The sequence below is a fragment of the Brassica oleracea genome, chromosome C5 (genome assembly GCF_000695525.1).
Source record: "Brassica oleracea var. oleracea cultivar TO1000 chromosome C5, BOL, whole genome shotgun sequence".
NCBI lineage: Eukaryota > Viridiplantae > Streptophyta > Magnoliopsida > Brassicales > Brassicaceae > Brassica > Brassica oleracea.
This window is the reverse complement of record NC_027752.1, coordinates 5282385-5306192: the sequence shown is the minus strand read 5'-3', so window position 1 is coordinate 5306192 and position 23808 is coordinate 5282385. Positions and strand designations below refer to the sequence as shown.

At 36.2% G+C, this 23808-nt stretch overlaps 4 protein-coding genes and 1 long non-coding RNA gene across 5 annotated transcripts; 1 reads left to right on the top strand and 4 right to left on the bottom strand.

The window, feature by feature from the left end:
* Nucleotides 1-510: 510 nt before the first annotated feature.
* Nucleotides 511-783, top strand: LOC106294920. The gene is made up of 2 exons (XR_001260926.1): nt 511-594; nt 690-783. It is a non-coding gene; the product is annotated as an uncharacterized LOC106294920 (long non-coding RNA).
* A 434-nt stretch (nt 784-1217) lies between these two features.
* On the bottom strand, nt 1218-3680 carry LOC106294918 (bifunctional UDP-glucose 4-epimerase and UDP-xylose 4-epimerase 1). The gene is made up of 9 exons (XM_013730631.1): nt 3358-3680; nt 2991-3040; nt 2761-2896; nt 2578-2679; nt 2124-2351; nt 1905-1986; nt 1733-1815; nt 1543-1634; nt 1218-1456 (listed from the first exon to the last, which is right to left on the bottom strand). Exons 1-9 carry the CDS (start codon nt 3553-3555, stop codon nt 1372-1374), a joined length of 1056 nt encoding a protein of 351 aa, XP_013586085.1. The 5' UTR covers nt 3556-3680; the 3' UTR covers nt 1218-1371.
* Nucleotides 3681-4076: 396 nt separating this feature from the next.
* On the bottom strand, nt 4077-6218 carry LOC106294919. Its single transcript, XM_013730632.1, has 9 exons — nt 6079-6218; nt 5519-5646; nt 5344-5435; nt 5156-5251; nt 4991-5085; nt 4870-4910; nt 4683-4766; nt 4379-4545; nt 4077-4301 (listed from the first exon to the last, which is right to left on the bottom strand). The coding sequence occupies exons 1-8, from the start codon at nt 6143-6145 to the stop codon at nt 4396-4398; spliced, it is 753 nt and encodes a 250-aa protein (XP_013586086.1). The 5' UTR covers nt 6146-6218; the 3' UTR covers nt 4077-4301; nt 4379-4395.
* A 1930-nt stretch (nt 6219-8148) lies between these two features.
* Nucleotides 8149-11660, bottom strand: LOC106295546. The gene is made up of 13 exons (XM_013731471.1): nt 11251-11660; nt 10530-11181; nt 10307-10442; nt 10104-10224; nt 9928-10017; nt 9552-9848; nt 9300-9479; nt 9133-9219; nt 8981-9052; nt 8805-8891; nt 8622-8729; nt 8481-8549; nt 8149-8382 (listed from the first exon to the last, which is right to left on the bottom strand). Exons 1-13 carry the CDS (start codon nt 11467-11469, stop codon nt 8308-8310), a joined length of 2193 nt encoding a protein of 730 aa, XP_013586925.1. The 5' UTR covers nt 11470-11660; the 3' UTR covers nt 8149-8307.
* A 3259-nt stretch (nt 11661-14919) lies between these two features.
* On the bottom strand, nt 14920-16937 carry LOC106293035 (glutamyl-tRNA reductase 2, chloroplastic-like). Its single transcript, XM_013728708.1, has 3 exons — nt 16643-16937; nt 16314-16555; nt 14920-16168 (listed from the first exon to the last, which is right to left on the bottom strand). The coding sequence occupies exons 1-3, from the start codon at nt 16905-16907 to the stop codon at nt 15065-15067; spliced, it is 1611 nt and encodes a 536-aa protein (XP_013584162.1). The 5' UTR covers nt 16908-16937; the 3' UTR covers nt 14920-15064.
* Nucleotides 16938-23808: the final 6871 nt, after the last annotated feature.

The following is a 23808-nucleotide window of genomic DNA, read 5'->3' as shown; positions in this document are numbered from 1 at the left end:
GAAAAATAAAGCAAACACTGTATGATGTGTATAAACACTTTTCTTTCATATTGAGTGATTAGAAGTGGATTGATGCATTGTTTGTTATTATGATATCTATACAAATTATTATACTTTTGTTTTTATGTTTTGGATTGGAAAAGAATCAGGTTTGTACATGTATATCTATCCTTCTTCCATTTGCAGCCACTTTTTGTATTACCTCTGTGTTGACCTCGAATTGTTAGAGATTTTTCATGATCATATTGACCATTTCATCATCTGGAGATTTTGATCTTTGAGTTTGTAAGTTGTTCGAGGTTCAAGTCTATAATAAAGTAATGGATTGTCATTTTAGTAAGCTAAAAAGGATGTTTGAAAACAGGTAAGAGATTACATCCATGTGTGGACTTGGCAGATGGCCATATCGCTGCGCTAAGATTGGTAACTATCTCAAATATTAAACTGTTAAAAAGAGTTCAGTTTTGTTTTGATGGATTCTTACTCAGAGATGTGTTGGTTTATATACCAGGCTGTACTGCTTACAATCTAGGGACTGGACGAGGAACGTCTGTGCTAGAAATGGTTGCAGCTTTTGAAAAAGCTTCCGGCAAGGTAATCAACACAGCGAGTCAAATCACAAGGGTGAAATATTGTTTTTGGAATGTTTTGTTTTAAACATGGCTGAAACGTGAACACATTCGTTGCAGAAAATACCTATCAAGCTCTGTCCAAGAAGGGCGGGAGATGCAACTGCAGTTTATGCTTCAACAGAGAGAGCTGAGAAAGAACTTGGCTGGAAGTAAGTTCAACTCTTTCACCATGGCCTTAGACTTTTGGGATTAAATGGTTATCAAGTGAAATTTAATTGGTTTCAATTGTAGCAAAAAGTTTGCCATTGGTTTTAACGATGAGAAACAGCAAGGGGCTTCAAATGACAGAGTGTGGTACAGAGTGTGGTATATGTGATGCATTGTTTGTTATTATGATATTTATATACAAATTATTGTACTTTTGCTTCTATGTTTTGGTTTGGAAAGGAATCAGGTCTGTACATGTATATCTATCTATCTTCTTTCATTTGTCACCACCCTTTTGTAATACCTCTGTGTTCACCTCGAATTTTTTCATGATCATATAGACCTTTCATCATCTAGATATTTTGATCTTTGAGTTAATAAGTTGTTCGAGGTTCAAGTCTAGAACAGTCTTGGGATTTGAAGGAAAGCGAACTGAAATGATGTGTAAAAAGCTATTTATTCAATGAAGTAGGAGTCTGGTTCGATACATGGAAAAATGAAGCAAGCGCTATATGATGTGTATAAACACTTTTCTTCTATATTGAGCGATTAGACATGGTAGATACGAAAAACACAGGGAGAGAGTATACACTCAAAGCTTCTTCTGGTAGCCCCATGGATTGTTGTTTGCCCAGTTCCACTGATCTCTGCACATCTCATCAACTCCGTATTTTGCCCTAGCAACAATTTAAACCAATTAAATTTCACTTGATAACCATTTAATCCCAAAAGTCTAAAGCCATGGTGAAAGAGTCGAACTTACTTCCAGCCAAGTTCTTTCTCAGCTCTCTCTGTTGAAGCATAAACTGCAGTTGCATCTCCCGCCCTTCTTGGACAGAGCTTGATAGGTATTTTCTGCAACGAATGTGTTCACGTTTCAGCCATGTTTAAAACAAAACATTCCAAAAACAATATTTCACCCTTGTGATTTGACTCGCTGTGTTGATTATTACCTTGCCGGAAGCTTTTTCAAAAGCTGCAACCATTTCTAACACAGACGTTCCTCGTCCAGTCCCTAGATTGTAAGCAGTACAGCCTGATATATAAACCAACACATCTCTGAGTAAGAATCCATCAAAACAAAACTGAACTCTTTTCTCACAGTTTAATATTTGAGATAGTTACCAATCTTCGGATCAGCAAATAGCTTCCTCAGCGCAGCGATATGGCCATCTGCCAAGTCCATCACATGGATGTAATCTCTTACCTGTTTTCAAACATCCTTTTTAAACTTACTAAAATGACAATCCATTACTTTTATTATTATAAAAAAAGCCGTACAAGGCTAGCGTTTTCAACAAGCATCAGAGAGCCTGGAATTTCGAGATGTGATTTAAATTTTACCGCACTGCCATCCTCGGTAGGATAGTCATGTCCGTAGACATTGAGCTCAGGAAGACGTCCCACAGCCACTTGTTGGATATAAGGCATGAGGTTATTAGGGATTCCCTTTGGATCCTCACCAATTCTGCCACTCTCATGTGCTCCCACAGGATTGAAGTACCTCAGCAGAACAATCCTCCATTCTGGTTCCGCTGCGTGGATGTCTCTAGCTATTTCTTCAAGAAAGAGCTGCACAATAGAAAAGTTGTGAACACACCCTTGTTTTTAACAAACTGAGCATTGTCATCTTTGTTAGGCTTAGTAAAAGTTTCTTGGATCAGACAGGGTTTCGAAAAAAGTCAATGCATCAAACTACATTTGAGCCAATTTTCAAGATTGTGGATCCACAACAAAAAAGAGAGAAGCCAGAGAGACCCGTTTAGAAAGACTCAAATTCAGATGTGCAAAAATTTACCTTAGTACGGCCATAAGGATTCATTGCTTTCAATTCAAAGTCTTCCACGCATGGAATTTTCTCAGGTTGTCCATAAACAGTTGCAGATGATGAAAACACCATCTGTATACTCCAACAACACACCAATGTAAATCAACAAGGAATTAATGTGTGAATTAAACACTTCCGAGAATCATATCTAACCATTTTGCAGTGGTATTTTGCCATGGCCTCATATAGATTGATTGTTCCCACCAAGTTATTGTCAAAGTAGCGACGAGGGTTGCCAACACTTTCACCCACAGCTTTAAGACCCGCAAAATGGATCACAGCATCGAATCTGTTACATCACAAGAAAACGAAATGAAGCCAAGCGCCATCAACGCCCAAAATATTTTAAAACTTTGAAGGCAAGAAAACTAACAATAACATACCTCTGCTTGGAGAAAAGTTTCTCAATATCCCCTTTGTTTCTTAGATCACCCTGTAATCAATCAACACCAAAATTTTAACCAACCACCACAGAGAATGCAATCCAACAAACAATGTTAACAACTACAAGTCTACAGGTCATAGAGAAAGACTTCAGTTCGTCTATTTTCTTGTGAACAAAACAGCAAACGAAGAAATAAATTCAGATTCATTGCTTGAATTACAGTTAAGAGAATTGAAATTCTCTGTTTCAAACTCAAACTGGGCTCTAAACAAAGCCAAAACACACCAGCCTCATCAAACCAAGCAAGCAAGTAGCAGAAGTACAGCTTCACTATACCAAACCAAAGCAAGAGAAGTAGTACTTACCAGATTAAACTCAAGCTTATTTGAGAGATCAGGACCAACGAGCTCCCTAACCCTATCGACGGCTTCGATAACAGAGTTATCAAGATTATCAATGATCGAAACCTTAAAACCCTCTTTCAGAAGCTGAACAACAGTATGTGTCCCAATAAATCCAGCGCCACCAGTAACAAGAATGTTCTGCTCCACAGAAGAACCCATTTCCACGAACTCGAGAAGTTTCGAGAACAAAATCGAAACTTTCTGCACTTTTAAACTATCCCTTTTGGATAAAAGAAAAGCAGAGGAGAGAGATAGATCACAGCGAACAGAGCAGATGAATGAGACAGAGAGATAAGACGCAAGAAAGTTGGGTCCTTATTTAATGAAATTTTGTAGCTTTCTTTGACAAGTGGATAAGAACGCACGCAAAGCTAAGAAAATGGGAAAGGAGTGGGCTCAAGGATGTTTTTGTTGGTTTCTATACAAAAGCGGCAGTGATGATAATGACAACGATGATGATCCACGTCATGATGCCTTTGATTCCTCACTTTTCAGATACGATGTTGGATCGTGAACTTTGTCTTTTTGTTGCAGTTTTGTATTTTTAGTCTATTTTTGTAAATGTGAAACCTAGTGATGACCTAGTTTAGGATTGATTTTCCACGCGTTATTGATTTCTTTTTCCGGTAAATAAAGTTTTTAAGTAATCTTGCTGTCATTCACTAAGCATCATTTTCTGTTACTGACATGGCATGACGCTACAAGTTGGATAATGACGTTGACCAATCAACATCTCTTGCACTGGTTTTCTAGCCGACATTATCTTAATAGATCTATGCTAACTTTACGATAAAATTTGATGACCCCGAGTGAAGAAGTGAACCATTTAACATACCCGGTAGTGGCTCCTGTAGGTGTATGTATTGTAATTACAGCAGAGAACTACGAACAGTTCTTGAGAGAAACTGTTACGGCCAAGAACAATATGGTTAAGTTCTAAGACATTATGACGTTTATCTTTAGCCAAGACTTGTGATCTTACAATCGTTCTCGCTGTCATCAGTTAAATTTGGGACTGAGATAGAACTCGGGATCCTGGAAAAACCTGCTGAGACTATCAGCCTTGTCGGAAGAGAGATCTGTGTTTGCCAATATGTCTTCTTTGGATGTTTTAGCGGCTGCTTCGATTGAACCAATAGCTAGGTATAGCTGTAACCAAAAGGTGACATACGTAAGCAGGACTTATTGTGAAGCGGTTAGAATCACACACGCACAAGGTAAGAGTTTGAAGTAAGAATCAAAAATGGAAGTTTTATTGTTTGAACAGTTCATGAGTAAAACATCACCGAGTTTGCATCATGTTTGTTAATGTTGGGTATGGAAGTGAGAACTCTGATGAACGTGTCTGTATCCTGGACAGCTCGCTTTCTCTTCACATGACAGGAAGAAAAAAAAAGAAGAGGAAGCTTTAGAGGTCGCCAAAGCAAATACTGAAAAAGATTCTTAATAACGAGGGGGTCTTTGAAGACCTACCTCAACCTTGACCTTAGACGCCACCTTCTGTTGCTTGCACACTGCAGCTCAAGTTTCAATCAGTTGATCAGAAAAGCAGTAGAGTGTATCTAACTAACACTAAACGATGAGGTTTACGTACTCCCGCGTGAGGTAGAAATCTTAACAATCTTCTCGAATCCCATCTCAGGATCAGTGACTAGTACAAACGCAGGTTTCCCAAACTCCATCTCATATCTAATTGAAAAGCTTCATTTTCAGCAAAGACAAATACATGCAAAAGTGATAAGATGTGTAGGCCACTCACTGGAAGTAAGACCGCATGAAAGAATCATCCTGTTCTTTAGTTGAAAGTGTGGCAACAACGTAAAGTCGCGCAAACTGCGCTTTCAGCCTCTTGACTCTGCATCAAAGTTTAAGAAGACAAAAGAAATCAGAGAGAAAAAAAAAAAAAAGACAGACTAATAGGAGACCAGAGTTGAAAGTAATAAAAACCTGTTGAAGATGGAGCCAACATTGCAACAATCATCCCACTTGGTCACAAAAACAAAAGCAATAGAGACGCCTCCACAGTTGAAGATGAGATCCTACCGCAAACCAAAAAAACAAGTGATTCTTTTAGCTACTACCTGAGATTGAATCGTCTAAAGCAGAGGGAAGGGGTACATACAGGGGAGATGGAGACAAAGTTAAGCCTGAAAGAGTTTGAGCCGAGAAACGCGGATATGAAACTGATCAGGGAAGGGTCTTGCTCATCTTTCCACGCGTTGCTCATTATACAAACACCAGCAGCACTCCCTGACATACATCAGAGCATCAACTTCTACTACATTAGTAATTTCATGTAAACCTTGGCTTAGTTTACAAAAATCATGCCATTTCTGGTGTGTATAATCCTAAATTCCGCATCGTAGTGATAATCTATGGTGCAAATTTCTACAATTCTAGAGTCAGTGAGCTATAAAATCGCAATCTAACTGCCGGAGTGACACGAATCCCTAGATTCGATTCGATAGCAGCAATCGAAACACACACAACGGCTAATGACGGAGGAGATACGGAGTCTAATCATATCGAAGTAAGCGATTAGCGATTCTGAGATCCGATTCGATTCGTGAGTGTATATAGAAGGGGGGGAGGTATGGTGTCTCGTCTGACAAATCGACACCAACAATAGCAAACCCTAGAGACTCTAGTGATGGAGTAAGCTCAGCTAGAAGTGAGTAGTACCTGAGTTCGGGAGAGATGGCGGAGGTTGATCTGTGGAGGGACCGTGGCTTGATCCCGAAGTCGCCATCGACGAATCTCAGAGACTTTTTTGAAGACGGTGGCAAATTCGACGAACGATGGGAAAGGAAACTGAATTTGAATTATGGTGCTCATTTATTTATTTTGGAGACGGTAATTTTATTTGGCGGTTGATGAAAAGGATGTTTGTTTACTCTTAATTATCAAATTAAGTTAATTTTTTGTTAAATAGTAGTACAATATGTACTTTGACTTTAATAGTGCGTTCATAATAAAACCTTTGACCGTTTTCTTTTGAATGTTGAAAATAGAAAAATATAGTTTCGTTACAACTAATTAATTGTAATTTGTATCTAACTTTTTGAATCTAAAATTTGAACAGCATTCTGTTTTGCCTGATTAAATGCCAGCAAAAAAAATCTAATCTCACATCTATCATATTTCATAGTCAAATTCATCTTATAAATAGGAGTTTCAGAACAAAAAAAATTAATGTGAGTAAAATAGACCTTGCATTGTGATTTGTAAACAAAGAAAAATGCGGATGAAAAACTAAGACATCTCTTGAGAAAAACAAGCATATGATTTCATTTGGACACAGACACTATTAATATGTTAAACCCTGTCAACAAACATGATAGAGATTGAATCTATTGACCAAGAAAATCACAATACTCAAACCATTGAATATACTGTTCATAAAATAAAACTGTGAAAATAAAAAGAAAACGAGAAAACAAGTAACAAGTATTCATTTACCGTGGTTACAATCCTATAATGAAATACAAGCAAAGATATTGAGAAACTGGAGACTAAAATAGAGTAATATATAAAGCAAAATAGTTGTGCTAAGTTTTTACACATAAAAACGATTCTATCTATTGTGAAGCGGGTTTGGTCCGGCAGGAGCTTCTCTGCCGGAAACTCCATAAATAAGGTCTTTCTTATCACCGGAGTGCACCACCGTTAACATTCTCTCTTCGGCAAATCTTCTCCTCCAGAATTCGTAGAACTCCGCCGTTGAGTGCATCGGAGTCTTCGTCCTACCAATATGGCGGCCATATGAGAGATGGAGTCCGCCTAAAAATAGGATCAAGATGATTAGAGATGATGATGTACTCTGCCTCCAAGATTTCATTCTCTTTTTCTTACTCTCTTTCTCTCTGAGGTTTTGGTCTCTTTGATTAAGATCCGACTACTTAGGCAGAGATTTATATTAAAATAGTACAAGACGATGCATGTTCACGATGGACTTGTGGTACAATAAAATACTCGAGGCAAACTGTGAAAAGCCGAAACCAGCCTTTACGTGTTAGAAATATATACTTAAGTAGACTTTGGTAGATTATGAATTTCAGCTGGTCTAATGATTTATACTTATGTATTTTTTAGTAATTATATATTTCTGAATATCAATTTTCTCGGACTGTATGGATAACTTGTTTTGTTCTAATTTTCTCATTCTGAATTTCTAATAATATAAGAAATCTAATTATGGTTTTTTTTAAACAAAAAACTAAATAATTATGTAATTTTGTTTTGTTTGTTTTGTTTATATGATTGAATTAATATGCGAGGATGTATTTTTCGTTTTCAAACACGGCCTACATCGAATAGAAGGGTACTTATGTAAACATATCCCATGGGATCGATGGAGTGCTCGCGTGGAACACCCGTTAGCACAGGCGACGCTCTTTGATCACTCGTTGACTTCTTATATCATTTGTTAATTTAATTTAGCCAGCAAATTATATACTCACAGCAGTACATATACTATTCATATCAAAGTTATAATACATTTTATTTGGCATCTTCTTCACCAGAATTTGTTTTTGACAAATCAAATTGTGTATGATAAAAAAAAAAAAAGTGTGTATGATAATGATTGCAGCTACATGATATAACTTTTAACAAATATATCCAACGTGTATATTATCTCACACGTTACCTTATCACATTTCCAACGACTAAAGCAGTCAACAAATTTCAAATTTCAATGTTTATAACTCGGCTTTTACGTTTCCTTTGTTTCCGCAAGAACAACAGCCTACATTTTTCTCAGGTTTTACCTTTTCACATCACAAATACTCAGAAAATTGTACACTAGAAATCATATATTGTTCTTGTACATATTACTACACAAGTCTTTGGGTGATACCCACTTTGAAGAATGAAACAAAACAGCAGAATCATTCATTCATCTACATTCTCTCATTCTACTCTGTTGGTGCAAGACATGATTGTAGTTTTCATCTCTTCTTTGCTCAACGATGCTTCCACAATTAGCTGCAATCAAATAAAAAAGTCCAAGAAAACTGAATCATCCAAGATTCATAATAAATCAAGACAAATTTAGTAGTTCTTTTTTATCTTTCTTTCTTTACCTCTTGCACTCTGTTACCAGCTCGAGCAAGCAGTTTGTATTGGTTCTCAAACATTGGCGCCATGTAAACCTACACAGAAACATTGTTCATAAACTCAACTATTCAAAATTTTGAAGGATTTTGTGTGTTAAAACTGTGTACCTGAAACGTTGGAGCAAGACCTGGGCTCAAGAAGAAACGACCTTTTGAAACAGATTGGATTCCTTCAACCATTTCCATCTCTTTGATTAGAGACTCCACATCAGGCCACTACAGAAGAAAGTTTTTCAGAAACCCGTTAAAATAATGGTTTAATCACATAGTCACAGAAGATCTTTTAATTACCTCAGCGTCAAGCTCTGCAGCTTGTAACTTTCCCAACTGATCATTATCACCAACTACAGACTCTAAGGCTTCTGTTAGAGGATCAGGCTGCATAAAGATATCGGTAAGGGTTAGACTTATATATCAAATGAGATACATACTTCTACAAGGGAAACTTTAATACAGATCTCTCTCACCGTTATTTCTTTTAGTGACAAGAAGATACGTTCAAGAGCAAAATCTAGCTGGTGCACTTTCGCCTCCACAATCTTATAACACCAAACACAAAGAAAACATTTATCAAACAGTTTCATTTCTTGGCAGAGTTAACGCTATTTCATGATATTACCTGGCCGATTTTGAAATATGAAGCAGGGTCCAAAGTAGCATCCCACGAAACTTCTGATTGGTGAATCAATGCAGGGACACCTTCTAGCTGTTTCCACAAAACATTTAAGTTTTCAACACCAATCTATATTAGCAAAGAAGTTACTTACAAAAAATATGTATAAGTACCTCGCAGAAAATACCAAAATAGGTAATTTTCTTGATGCAGCATTTCACAACATCCCCAACACGAAGCTTAGCCATCAGGTTTCGTTTCTTCTCAACCTCCTCTTCATTTTCCCTTGGCCTCATCGAGAATATAAGCTTCCTTGAGCTTCTATTAGCCATAACCACATTCACTTTGATTTTCTGCATTGATTAAAATGTTTAGACCGGCAAAAAAGAAGCATTTCGAAATAAATAACGTTTGAGATATTGAACCTGGCCAACAAAAGAAGATAGGAACTTCTGCTTCTCTCTGTCATATACCATAAGAAGATCTTCCAGCTTCATATCAGAAGAAACTTCTCCATTGACTGCGTTACTAACTTCAGAACCCGCTAAGCTTGAATCTGGAGATGGAGCTTTAACATCTTGACCTCCAATTACTCCAAGGTTTTGTCGGTACAATGATGGATCTACACCTTTTCTTCTCAACCATGATTCAAACGCGAGAAATTTCCATTTTGCTGCCAGGTTCCGGTAGGGCAAGAATCCGATCAAAGATCCATAGGAAACCTGTAAAGAAGAGAAACTGAGTTAATAACCAAAAAGGAGATGAAACCTTAAACTAGAAATGAGTGCAGGTCTTACTTACAGCAAATCCTCGAGTGCTGGAGCTTATTAGCTCAACATCCGCTCGTAGCTCTGTCTTAACTAGAGACTCTGCCTTAATCCAGTCACTTTCCTATCAAATTCATACAAGACGAGCTTATGATTTGCACTCCTATCTTATGAACAAACATTTAGTGAAAAGAGTGTTCGTTCTAAAACCTCCAAGGAAGATCTCGTAGGAGGTCCCTTGAGCTCAATAGAGACCTGACTGCCTTCTTGGTTCAAGGTTACTGGTTGTCCTCTGTTTGAAACTGATGGCTCTGCGGAAGGCGGGTCTAATCTATAACAATTTGAACCAGCCAAGTCAAAATGAGAAGAAATGTGAAAGAAAGAACTCATCAAGACACTAAACCGGAAAGAACCTTTGTGGTTTCCCTTGTAAAGATGCTTCCACGGTGGTCTGAGAAACCGGATTCGAAGGAGTTCTCTCGACTGGATCACTGTTAATGGTTTCCTCCTCAGAGGAATCTGATGATGTATCGCTCTCAAGCTGCATTTCTTGATTAAGAAAACAAGCATATGAATCAGCTCCATTTAGAGTATTTGTTATAAAAAAAAAGCTTTAGTCTTGTCTCTATCAATTACCAGTTGGAGCAGATGTATCTTCAATCTCAGGCAACTCCACAGCTTCCTCGTCTACGTTCTCAGGCTCAGGCCTCGCTTCTGGCTTCTCCAGAAGAGTATACTCTGAGTACACTACATCTTCCTCCACAGTTAATCCATCACTGAGAACCTTATCTTCAGGACTTTCTTCCTCCGCATTCACACTCACTGGTTCAGGTTTTCTCAACAGCGTCATGTCACTAAACCTCCCATTCTCCCTATCATTCCTCATTTTCAATGTCAGGTTGCGTTTCAACCGCAGCTTAGACTCATCCTCCTCTTCATTATTCACATAATACGAACTCGGCTTTCTCAGTATAACATTAGGCAAAGTCCTTTTGGGAGGAGAAACTGCAGCAGCGGCATCGGCATCCAATGGCTTCTTCAGAGAAAAGTTTGGCTTTTTCACCACTGGCTTATCCGAAGCTTCGAACTTGACTCCGTCTCTAGGAACTGGCTTCACCAAGTTCAACCCATCCAGTGAAGGTGAAGTGGGTTTCTTCTTCGTCTTCGTATCTTCCTTTGACCAATCCAAAGGAATCGATTCAATGTCGGGAAGCTTACCCTTGTTCTTGTAAAAAGACTTCTCAACTTCAACAAACGAAGCTTCTGGATTCACTTTCCTAGCCACTATCTGTTTCATCATTTCTCACCCATTAACAACAATCATATCATCGTCACTTTATAGAGAAAAATCTCTCACCTTGGCTAAAGTCAGCTTGGGGTCTTCACCGAGTAAGCGCCCGAACTTGAGCTCCATTTGATCCCATTCGCTCAGCTTCGGCTCTTCCCTTTTCGAAGCAGAGACTACAAACCTCTTGTGCTTAGCTTGTACGTTTCTTCTCAGTCCAACACTAGAAGGAAACAACGGGAAGCTTCCGGCGATAGAGACGGCGGCTGAGGAGAAGGCGAGGACGTCCATTTTCCGATTATGCCCAGATATGATTCTAATTTCTCCGAGCTAGAATCATGGGTTCGATCAAAATCTCGAATTTCGTTTTAACTCGAGTGACTGGCTCGACCTCTGTGTGAAGAAGTACAGAGGAGAGAGGGGCTATGGCGGAAGGAGGAGGAGCTTTATCGGTTTAGCTTTGCATATTTTTTCGATTCCTCGTTCTACCAGTGGTGGAAAGACACGTGGTTGATGAAGCAATGACCAAGCCATTGCATTAACGTCTTTCTGTTCTTTAGCTTTAGAGGTAAACTGCTAGTCGTTTTCTTTATCATGAACGTCAACCACTGGTCTTCTTTCTAGTATAAACGGCGTATATTCCCTCAAGAAATGAAGCTAGGCCCACTTAGTTTGGTTAGCGAGGCCCATAAAAAGTTGTTTGGAGAACTAAATTAATAGCGTAGGTGTGGAAGTTTCTGAACACGCATTATATGATTATATATATGATTAAGTGGTTGTCAGCCAATTCGTAAATACAAATATCGTTTAAAAATATATATGTATATATAATGCTATAAATTTTGAATAATAATTAAAAGTATAAAAAGGTAAGTTATAATTCAAAATAGTTAGAAATCTAAAATTTCAGTATTGTATTTTTAGAAACATAAAATTTAATGATGACTAGGCGACTTATCCGTGCTCCACGGACATAGACCTTTTTAAGAAACCAAAAAATGTAACAATTTTGAGTAACTTTTATTAGTTACAAAAGCTGAAGTGTTACAGAAAATTTTTTTTTACAATATATTTAACTTGACCATAATATTTATTTCTAAAATGCGAAAATCTAGTGTAAAAATTGATCTTAAATGTGTTAATTATTTTGGATTCAACCTTTACCATTTTTTCTCGAATTTCTTAACCAAGTCATTAACCTCTAGTTCTTCAATTTTGATTTTTATTATTGTAGGATTAATTGAATTTGAAAGATATGAGGTTTAAAAATTATCTTATCATCAATCAAAACCATCTCAATAGAAACAAATTCTTTAGAATATTTTTTTTTCGAAAAACCTAATAAATTTTATTTTAATCTTGCATATATCTAAAGTTAAAAGGGAATTATCGGATGGAAATCAAAGAAAGATTTTCTTTGAACAATGAATGATTGACTGATATTTTATATATATATCAAGGTTTAATAGTTTAGATCTATGAAAATCAGTTGTATATTTATGATTTTTGAAGCATTTAAATAGTATTAGGATTAAGACTTTATAATGTAAAAGAAAAATAAAATTGCATGAAATTGTGTGGATATTTTTGTAGAAATAGAAATTGTATAACTATCAAAAGGTATAATCACATAGTTTCCTTTTTATTAAGAAAGATGATATTTGAAATATATTAAACTTTTGCATTGTAGTAGTAAAAATATTTCCTTTTTTTAAAAAGTGGTTTTATTAATAAGAAATAATATAAAAACGAAAATATTTCTAGATATTGTCTTTTATATGAAATTCCTTTTTGATAACAATTTAGGTATAAAAGGAATGTATTAATAAAAAGTAAATGAAATAAAATAAAAATAAAATCAATTAGTAATAAACCATCATAATATGGTCTTATAAATAAAAATGAAAACAAAATAGAAGTATTTATAGATATTAACTTTTATATGAAATTTCTTTTTGATAACAATTTGGTTATAAATGAATGTATTAATAAAAATAAAATATTAATAATGACAATTATATAATAAACTCAATTCATTAATGGTATAGATGTAATAAACCACCGTGAAAGTAAATGTTAGCCCGCCACATATGACAGTGACTTCTCGAATAATATTATAGAGATTCAATAATATTTGATATAAGTCGCTAAATATGTTTATATTACATGATTTTGATCAAATGATTAACAAGCCATGATCATTGAATCAGAAATATCTATTTTGAAGTATTTTATAATCATGACATTATCTTATCTATCATCTCATTTAACTTTAATGCAAAATAATTCTTAGTTGCAAAGTTTTCATAAGTTAAACTAATAAGTATTTAGTAACAATAAAAAACACGTGGAATTACATACACAATTATCACATTAACTTCTTCAACACATGTTATATATCTTCTTCTTATTTGTCTTCTTTGGCTTTTTCTTATTTCTCTCATTCATTTATTTCTTTAATCACATAATATGCATTGATAATGTCTTCCTAATTTTTTACATATTTTTTTGCCAAATATCTCTATATCTCTCTAAATAATAACATAAACTTATAACCAATGAAGCAGAACTCCATTTTAGAATCTTTTTTTTAATCATCACACTGCTTTATATAGTAACTAGTTTTTGTTATATCCCAACTATCATTAAGCAAGAGTTAAAAATGTGGCAAATAGTATTTGTTAAACACAAACGTAGTAAAAATAATTGTGGCTATGTCCAAAAAAAGAAAATCATACTATCATTAAGCAAGAGTTAAAAAAAGGTGGTAAATATTATTTGTTAAAGGAAAGATATGCTATTTCTCCGTGAAAAGTATTGTATAGCACCAAATGTCTTCTGAAGTATGCCCTCATCCTAGATGTTTCCGAGTTAAAAATTCAAAACTTATTTTTTCGTGAAACTTTAGCTTAACACTTATTTCCCCTTGGATTAATAGTTTGAAATTCCTAACCCCAACGAAATAAAATTATTTGGTTTAAACCTATAAAGTAAAACCGTTTTGGTTAACAAAACCAGTTTTAGACCAATAAACTACCCGATTAACGTCCAATTAAATCTATTAAACCAGAAACTAGAAACCCTTACACGATAAACTCATAAAACCATGAACCCAGACTTTAATCCTTTTTCAAAATTAAAAACCCTAAATTAAAAGGTGAAAAAAAATTCCAAAATCACAGAGAAAAACAAGAGAAGAGAGAAGAAACACTAAATTGAAGATTGAAGAAGAAGACATAGTTGAATGATCCAAGAAAAAGTTCCACACCAACAATTTTTGGGACACCTACAAATCATATATCCCTTCTACGCCCATCTGATGATCCAGAAGAAGCTCTAGACACAGTATTTGAAGAGCCAAACATCACTTCTTATCCTCACTTTCAAATTTCGGGGAGAGGAGAATGGAATTTGATTAATCAATTTTAGGGTTCACAGGGTTTGAGATTTTAAAGAGAGTGGGGCAATGGTTCTGGTCAAATCTGGGTAAAATTTTAGTTTTGAACCGGTCTTATTTCTGTTTCTGAGTTTTTTGGTATGGTTTTGCGATTATACCGAAAATTGTCTTAACCAATATCAAATTAAATTTTATGGGAAAATAGGTTTCAAACTTTTAATTCGGAGACCTCTAGGATAGAGCATACTTTGAGAGACATTTAGATAAGATATTTCTGGCAGGAAAATAGCTGGTTTTCCCTTTGTTAAAGGCAAACATAAAAAAAAAATTGTGGCTATGTCAAAGAAAAAAGTAATAATAATAATTGTGGCTTACTTGTCATCAAAGAAATCAATGAGGACATGTTCACTTTCTACTCAAGTTTGTTTTATAACAAAGGCGTGTCTTCTGACTTCTACGTACCTAAAAAAAAGAAGGATGCCTCTCTCTCTATTTTTGATCCATCTTTGCTCTGATCTTCTCCTCGAGTAACTCTAGTTCGAGTTCAAACATTCTGTTGAGAGCCTCCATGTTCTCTAGCGTCTCAGGCAGCGGTCTGTTCTCAGTGTCATCGCATCTCAAATGTTTCATTGGACCGTGGAGGATCTTGTTCACCATAGCTCTGGTTAGATCCTCTACTGCTTCCTTCGTCTTCTTGTCCATGTCTTTTCCATATTTCGACATGAACTTTACAACCGAATCAGCTCTGATTCTATCTGTTTTTCTTCTCAGTTTCTTGATTGTTGGAACCGTCTGCAGCGAGTCCCTCCACGCTTCAAACTTTTTAGATTCCTCTATTATTATATCCTGAGCTTCCATTGCTTTCCTCGCCCTGTCTTCTTTGTTGGCAGCAACAACTTCCTTGAGGTCATCCACATTGCAAACCCGTGCAGAGTCTAATTCAGCAACACAAGATCCAACGTTTCTAGGAACAGAGATATCAACAAAGAGCCTAGCATCAGCAGGAAGAGGGAAAGACTCAACGTGTTCCTTCAAGAACAATGGTGTCTCAGATGCTGTGCTAGTGAAAATCACGTTGGCTTCTCCAGCACAAGCTAGCATCTCATCAAGGGGTTTATAAATGATCTCAACGCCAGACGGAATCTCCTCTTGGATAGCTGCAACTCTCTCTTGGCTTCGGTTCACAACCACCATTCTAGTGCAACCTTTAGCAACCAGGTGCTTGATTACAAGCTTGCCCATCTTTCCTGCACCAACGACCAACATCGTAGCAGACGATGCAGATCCTGGTGGAAGCTTGGTGAGAGCAAGCTCGACGGCAGCAGAGCTAACGGAAACAGCTCCGGAGGCGATACCTGTCTCTGCTCTGGCACGCTTCCCAGCGGTGATAGCCTTTTCAAACAGCCCAGGGATAACCATACCAAACCCATTGCGCAGTTTCTCTCTAACTTGTTTAACCTGTGAGAGTATCTGACCTTCCCCTAGGACAAGAGAGTCCAGACCAGCTGAGACTTCAAACAGATGTTGCGTGGCGTCCTTGTTGTACAACAGAAACCAATGCTTACAGATGTCAGAAACTGGGATTCCACTTCTCTGCCAAAAGCAAATAGCATTTCATGTCAGCATTACTCTGTAACAGGGTCATCAAAGCTATAAACTTTGTCACGTTGAATAATTATCAAAGCTTGTCATTTTATGCCCAAAAACACATCGAAACAAGACAAAAAAAAAAAAAAACCTTGGACATCCATAGAGTGACTTCTCTGACACCACGGTGGTGAGAGAGAGCCAAGACATAGATCTCCATCCGGTTACAGGTAGAGAGAACAGCAGCTTCTTCAATATGATTCAAAGCGCACAGCTCAGAGATAGCCTGAGGCCATTCAGCAACAGGAATGGCAAGCTTCTCACGCATCTCTAAAGGAGCAGTGTGGATGCTAAGACCAATCACAACAATGCTGCTTCTCTCCTTTGTGTATCCTGCAGAGAGAGAGAGAGAGTACACCTATCAGAAACTCAAACGCAATCAGGACACAACAAAACGTCCAAGGCAGAGAGATTGGTTACTGTCAATGGCGGACTTCTTAAGCTGCTGCAGAGCCGAGACGCTTGATGAAGAAAGCTCGCAACGGATCAGACCTCCAGTTGTCTTGTTGTTCGTCGGAAAAGCACGAGTGCCTAACACCATCGGAGAAGAGGATGATGGATTACTATGATGTTTCGATGACAACATCTGGTTGAAACCAAACGCACTAGAAACCGCCATAGCCTTGATTTTAATCTCAGACAAAGTGCGATTTGAAGAGGGAAACGAACATATATCCGCTAGCATCGATTCACACAGACGACAAACAGAAGATTTCGACAATAATCGTTCGTGGCGGTTACGTATCGACTACATCGTTCGGGCCGTAAAATGGCTCACCTTAGATTATGACAACTCGACATTGGGCTTTAACTGTTAGGTCCATATAATACGTAGCTTGCTACGAAAATTTATGACCCGCGCTTCTGGATCTTTCTTTCGTTATAATCTAAGAAAAATATATTAAAAAATAATATGTGTTTTTGATTATAAAGATACTTTAATATTGTTTGACCAGAAAAAGATACTTTCATATTGTATTCTATTTACTAGGCCTTGGCGAAAAAAAAAAAAACGAAACCAAACCGAAATATCCAAAATCAGAACCGGACTTAGACCTTCAAATATCCAAATGGTTCATATTTCTATATTTGAAATAACCAAATCGAATCGAAACCGAACCAAAAACCAAACGGATACCCGAATATATAAAAATATTAATTATATATACATATAATATAGTTAAATATATAGTTTTAATTTTAAAAACTATTAAAAGTATCTGAAAATAGTTGGAAATAATCTAAATATTATAAAATATCCAAACTACTTGAAAGTATCCGAAACTATATGGTTAGTTTTACCCGAAATATCTAAATAATCCAAAATATTCAAAAAATTTATCTAAATCATCATAATTATTTGATGTTTTACCTTAAATAACTGATATTTTATCCAAATTACCCGAAACTATCCAAACTACCTGAACCAAATGATAACCGATTTCTTATGGGTATTTTATGGTTTCTAGTTTTACCATCCAAAACGAATCGAAAATAGATAAAATAGTAAATGAATCCTCTAACCCTCTATCCAAACTACCCGAAACCCGATATACCCGAACCAAACCGATACCCGAATTGTCCAGGCCTAGTATTTACAATATGGATTGTTGATCTCAAAATGAAAATGAGATCATTTTACCATATATTTATACAATAGTCTAAACACTGATATGATTCTAAACCTAAGAAAATTTATATTCTAAACCTAAGAAAATTGAGTTTTTATTGTAAAATAACACAATTTTTATAAATACTTAATAACTTCAATGCATAAAGGTGTAAGAGGAAAGCGACAAAAAAATACTAAACCTCATCAAGAATGAACATTTTATAATGTTAGGAACCAACTAATATCTGATAATATTTTGTGTCCAATATATTTCTGATTTTTCGGATAATTTAGGATAATTTGGATAAAATTTAAAATTTTCAGATTTTTTTGGACAAATATCGGATAAAAAATTTAAATAGTTTAGTTGAAAAAACATTTCAATAATTTTAATTATTTATGATAAAAGTATTAGAGTAATCCAGTTTTTGGATAGTTTGGTTTATAAGTTGTAGTTTTGAAATATTTGGGACTTTTAAAACTAAATATAATTATTATTTTAGTTATATAAATATATTTTAAATATCTGGGTATCCATGGTTCTCGATTTGAGATTGATTTTAATTTTCTTATTCTATAAATCTAGGAACCGTTCAAATATTTGTGAAAATTGATTTGATTACGAATTCGATTTTCACTTTGATTCCAATTTAGTTTTCGGTTTTTATTTCGATTTATATGTCCAAGCCTATGTGGAGTCGAGGTTCTTCTAACAAGTTTTTTTTTTTTATCTTTGCAATAATTATTGCTCTTACTATAAACAAACGAAAGAAATACCAACCTGAGAAATGGGGCGGCTAATATGTTTTCGGCCCGAACATTGATACAATCTTCATCAAACTAAAACGGAAATATATAACACGGAAAAAAATTAGAAATAGGGTAAATCAAATTGCACTCAACAAAGAATACAACTGTACAAGTCTACTTGCTTGGTCTTCACTCTACAACCATTATCTCGGTCCTTGTTCGTTTTTCAGGTTTACCCCCCCCCCCAGCACCTATGGCTCGTGTTGTATGGTACATAGTACCCAGCCTATGCAACGTAATTTGATATCACCACATAGCTCTGGTTGTCTCTCTGAATACACACCTATTTAGTTCTAAAATCTTCGTAGTACTTCATCACTTGCATATAATTTATGGGGTAAACATTTAAAATATATAGTTCATATGGTCTAGATTATGTAATGAGTGGCAGTGATTTTAACGAAAACAAAACGTGAAGAAACTCACCATTGTCTTACAAACCAAGAAAACTAAACAAGTATTGTCTCATAAACTCACTAAACCTCCGAGTTATTCTTTGCAAACTCAATCCCTTTCTCAATGTCTTCAAGGACTTAACCTCGTACTCAGTGAGTCCTTCCAAGTCAGTCTCAATTAATAGCTTCCACTCCTTTCTTCCCAAGCTTCACAGTTGATCCAAAGAAAGGAATGTCCTCAAACATGTTGGATTCCACAAAACAGCATTGAAACATGTCATTAGCTCCACCAAGTGCACGCAGCAACGACAAGACAAAACGTTCTGCTCCTCTAGCTTCAAAGAACTCACGATCTGGATTTCCTGCAAAGTAGTCAAGATATTCACTGCTATTATTTATGGAGTAGGTGATCTCGGAGGTCCACAAGATGATATCGTCCTTGTATAAGATGACATGGGGGTGTCGTTTTGGAGAAAAGTGGCAGAGCGGTTAAGCTGCAATGACCACCAATAACAGGGACGTGCACATCTTCCACATATAGCACAAATCGCTCAGCAACAAAAGCTCTTGCCAACTCAGTTTCTGGTGTCATGAGACCAAACAACTTCTTAGGATCATATACTCCTCTTTGTTTCAAGACCTCTGCAGACATTGGTACAATTGAGTTGAGCATTCGGTTTGAAATGATGATGAAAGCATCGGGGCAGTGATCAGCAACTTCCTCAACACAATATTGCGTTGGCAATGAAGTTGTCTTCAAGGTGTTCCTTCTGCCTTTGGAAAGGGAGTATCAATAACTACCACATTAGTGTCCTTTAGTGTTTGAGTAAAAACGAAGCGTTGAGACCAACGGGCTTTTCTTGAGCGAAGTTGACAAAGCCGGTCCAATCCCAAGAGAAGAACCAATAATGGTCACTTTGGATGAACAATTGACATTCTCCACATATAGCTTCTTGTTGTCAGATGATGCATGTGCTTTTGTGGACAGAGACTTGGTGTGAGAGTGTGAAACTTAGAGGTTGAGCTAAAGACCACAGCTTGGGATGTTCTAAACACTGGAAGTGGATGAATAAGAAACTGGGAAAGAAGAGGATGCCATTTTTCCCCCTGCCACATGACAGATTCATATGAGTGCAAACATATAATTAATTGAAATCTACCAAAAATATGTCTATGTGTCAAACAAAATAAGCAGATCGAGAAGAACTGAAGCAAGTAACCATCTTTCTATGTACGATGGAAACCATAACTTTTTCAGCCAAAAACTGTAATCGGATTCAACATAAAAGAAGATCCTTTTAGAACCAAGACCCTAACCCACGAGAAGAAACGCAAACCAGACCGAGAACATATATACGATTCATGGGAGCCAAATAGCAAACGTAACTACGTAAGTGCGAGACGTCCAACGATGGATGATACACGAATCAAATCGTAAATGTAGTAAACAAGAACAGGTTGATTATTGAATCGTATATGTCAGGGTGTAAAGAACCAAACTTTAAAAGGAAAAGAGGAGTTTCAAAAGAAACCTATGAGAGAGAGAGAGAGTGCTCATCGCTGCAAAACGAAGATGAGAGATGAAGAGGGTTTCCGATTTCAGTAGCAAGCACGAGTCTTTAGTGGTTTAGGGTTTAGAGAGACACTATATGAACGAGTCTTTACTGAGTAGAATAAAAAGCATTCTTGTCACCTAAATTTCTATTTAGGACCCTTTTACACTTGTCTCAAAATTTTCTATTTGGAATAAAACCTGGGGGCCAACTCGCGTGATGTTATATATTTGTTAATGTTTGATGTGTTAATAGAAAAACGTATGGTTTAGCAACGTAATGACCTAAAATGGAAATGGTACATCTAAAATGGTTAGTAGAAACTGAATCGCATGATGGTTATGTCCCAAGATATAATAATTAATGGTATAATCAGCATGTGCGTAGGGTTTTTAATAGTATTGATGGTATAATAATCAGGATGCGCGTAGGGTTTTAATATATTAATTAATGAACTTCATTAATATATGAGACGTATAAAGAAAACATGATGACGGCATGAAGAATAGTTTCATGTTTATTAGTTGATCAAGTTACACATTAAGTAAACGAATAAATCATGAGATGATATAGTAAATGAAAATATATTACTTGTGTGACAAGGAACAAACTTTTCACAATGCTTAATTGTATGGGTTGTGTTGCACTAACACTCCTTCCCGTTAAGGGAATATAGATTTTATCGCTGAACAAAACTGTCTTCATTCTCCTTTCTCTATCAGCATTTTGGCATCATCAATGTCCCAATTCTTTCCTAGAGAGCGACACCATCTCCTTTAACATTCAGACTAAAAAAAAAACCCCCAAAAACCAACAAGACCCACAGTCCCCATTTCAGACCACCAGTAGTAATTTTTTTTTAACCAGGACAACAAAAACTTAACAGACTCTTTCATTCTGTTTTCAAAACAATATAGAATTGTGTTTTGAAGCACACAACATAAATATTTTGACCTCTGCGGCTCTAGCCCAGCATTGTTCATAAGCAGAAACACTTATCCGTGCCATTCTGTCCGCTGACACACACAAATCTGTCATACACCCATATCAAAATCCAACTGCAAGAGACCGAGAGAGAAGAGAAAAACTAGCAAACAACAGATTTTTTTTTTTTTTTTTGTATCTTTACCGAAATTTAGCATATCAATATCTCAAATGTTTCATTCAGTTAGTTAAGCCATATCTATATGGTTAACGGTGAAAGAACAAGCATGAAAGTACTCAATGTCTATAATTCAATGTACTGCATATCAGTTTGGTCATAAGCCAATCGTGATAATTGACAACACCAATTGGAAAGGGTTTCACAAAAGAAGAGCTTTTTCTTGGAAGGAGCATTAGATGGAAGCTTGCTCCAATCTTCTTGCACAAAGGTAATGAAAGATCACAAACTACAAATCAACAGTAATTTTAAGTACAGCTCACTTCATTGTCACGTTGCTTGCTGCAGTCCACATCACCCTCTAGTTTGAAGCCTGAAGCAGCCGTTACATTTCACAAGCTCTAATAAAGACACCAGGACTTATTAATTAAATTTCTCTAGCTGCAACCATCAAATTAAATTTTTGCTAGCTAACCCAGTAGTCGTTGTTGTGTGGGTTAACAAGTCAAGGTGAATACCCACTTGAACATTTTTTTTTATAAAGCTTAAACGCATTCACAGTTTACTTTACACAAACCACCAGCAATCCAACAAGTGTATCCAGAACTTTGCTAAAGAGTTTCTCAACTTGTATAAATTTCAAGATACTAAATAACACAAGAAATTCTGTTCTCCTCCTCACCTCCATACCCTCCGTTTGTCCGCCTCCTGAAAACCAACCGCCCAAACGACGTCGCTTAATTAGAAATCGCTTAATGATCTCTTTGGAGACCGTGTGACTATGGGTCTTGAAGATGAGCGCAAGACTTGGCCTCGAGGGGAACTAATTGTGCATTTTCCAAAGTATGATAACCTCTAATTCGCCGGAATTTCGAGAGCAAATACGGTGCCTATACCGAGATTATCAGTAGCTCCTAGAGCCGAAGGATGTCGTCGGCTACTATGGTTTGGGGAAACATTGGAGATTTTGACTGGAGAGAGGGAAAGCAGGTGATCTAGAGTTTTGCTTTTACCAAAAAGAAAATTCAAAGGAGAGTAAAAAAAATATTTTACCGTCCTCTCGTTTCTTTACCATGATTACCTTTTATTCAATCTTAATCCAGAATGACTGGTTTTTGTTTTGCCTTTCTACTCAAATCCACTTATATTTTATTTTGTTTACTAGTATTGACCCATGTGAATATTTTTTTTAAAAGATAAATAATTGGATAGTATGGATTGCACATTATTTTGAAGAACACACGAAAAATCTAAATATCAGATTTTTCAACCATTTTAGAAAATCATATTTATCGAGAAAGACTTCAAAACCTTAGAAAATACTAAATCATTGAAAAACCCATTTGTCTCGTTACCAATTATTTTTCGGACAGAACCTAGGGTGAACCTTTAAATTCACCCCAGCTTTTAGCACCAATCAAATTTCCACATAGATTATTAATTAAAAAATATTAAATTAAACAAAAAATAGTTATAAAAAATAAAAAATACTAATTTTAAAGACGCTAACGCTTCCACATAAACCCTAAACCCTAAATCTTAAATTCAAAACCCTATACCCTAAATTCTAAACCCAAGTCCAAATACCTAAACCCAAACTCTATACCCTAAACCCTAATCCTAAACCCTAAACCCTAATCCTAGACCCTAAACCTAAACCCTATATCCTTATACCCTAATCCTAGACCCTAAACCCAAACCCTAAACCCTAATCCTAGACCCTAAACCTAAACCCTATATCCTTATACCCTAATCCTAGACCCTAAACCCAAACCCTAAACCCTAATCCTAGACCCTAAACCTAAACCCTATATCCTTATACCCTAATCCTAGACCCTAAACCCAAACCCTAAACCCTAATCCTAGACCCTAAACCTAAACCCTATATCCTTATACCCTAATCCTAGACCCTAAACCCAAACCCTAAACCCTAATCCTAGACCCTAAATCCAAATTATATACTTTAAAGCCAAAAAATAGACTATAAACCTAAATCCTATACCCTAAACCCAAGTCTTAGACCCTAAACTTAAACCTTAACCCAAACCCTATAGCATCTAAGTTTGGGGTTTGGGTTTAGGGTTTACCGTTTGGGTTTTAGGTCTAGGATTTGG

Coding starts and splice junctions, on each gene's coding strand:
- LOC106294918 (XM_013730631.1), bottom strand. CDS start 3,555: ATGGGTTCTTCTGTGGAGCAGAACATTCTTGTTACTGGTGGCGCTGGA. Junction 2,352..2,577: donor ATCCTTATGGCCGTACTAAG/GTAAATTTTTGC, acceptor TCTATTGTGCAG/CTCTTTCTTGAAGAAATAGC. Junction 1,635..1,732: donor TTGAAAAAGCTTCCGGCAAG/GTAATAATCAAC, acceptor CATTCGTTGCAG/AAAATACCTATCAAGCTCTG.
- LOC106294919 (XM_013730632.1), bottom strand. CDS start 6,145: ATGGCGACTTCGGGATCAAGCCACGGTCCCTCCACAGATCAACCTCCG. Junction 5,252..5,343: donor GTTGGCTCCATCTTCAACAG/GTTTTTATTACT, acceptor ACTTTGATGCAG/AGTCAAGAGGCTGAAAGCGC. Junction 4,767..4,869: donor CGTCTAAGGTCAAGGTTGAG/GTAGGTCTTCAA, acceptor TGTCATGTGAAG/AGAAAGCGAGCTGTCCAGGA.
- LOC106295546 (XM_013731471.1), bottom strand. CDS start 11,469: ATGGACGTCCTCGCCTTCTCCTCAGCCGCCGTCTCTATCGCCGGAAGC. Junction 10,018..10,103: donor CTACGAGATCTTCCTTGGAG/GTTTTAGAACGA, acceptor TGAATTTGATAG/GAAAGTGACTGGATTAAGGC. Junction 8,383..8,480: donor CTGGTAACAGAGTGCAAGAG/GTAAAGAAAGAA, acceptor ATTTGATTGCAG/CTAATTGTGGAAGCATCGTT.
- LOC106293035 (XM_013728708.1), bottom strand. CDS start 16,907: ATGCTAGCGGATATATGTTCGTTTCCCTCTTCAAATCGCACTTTGTCT. Junction 16,556..16,642: donor TAAGAAGTCCGCCATTGACA/GTAACCAATCTC, acceptor CTCTCTCTGCAG/GATACACAAAGGAGAGAAGC. Junction 16,169..16,313: donor TCACTCTATGGATGTCCAAG/GTTTTTTTTTTT, acceptor TGCTTTTGGCAG/AGAAGTGGAATCCCAGTTTC.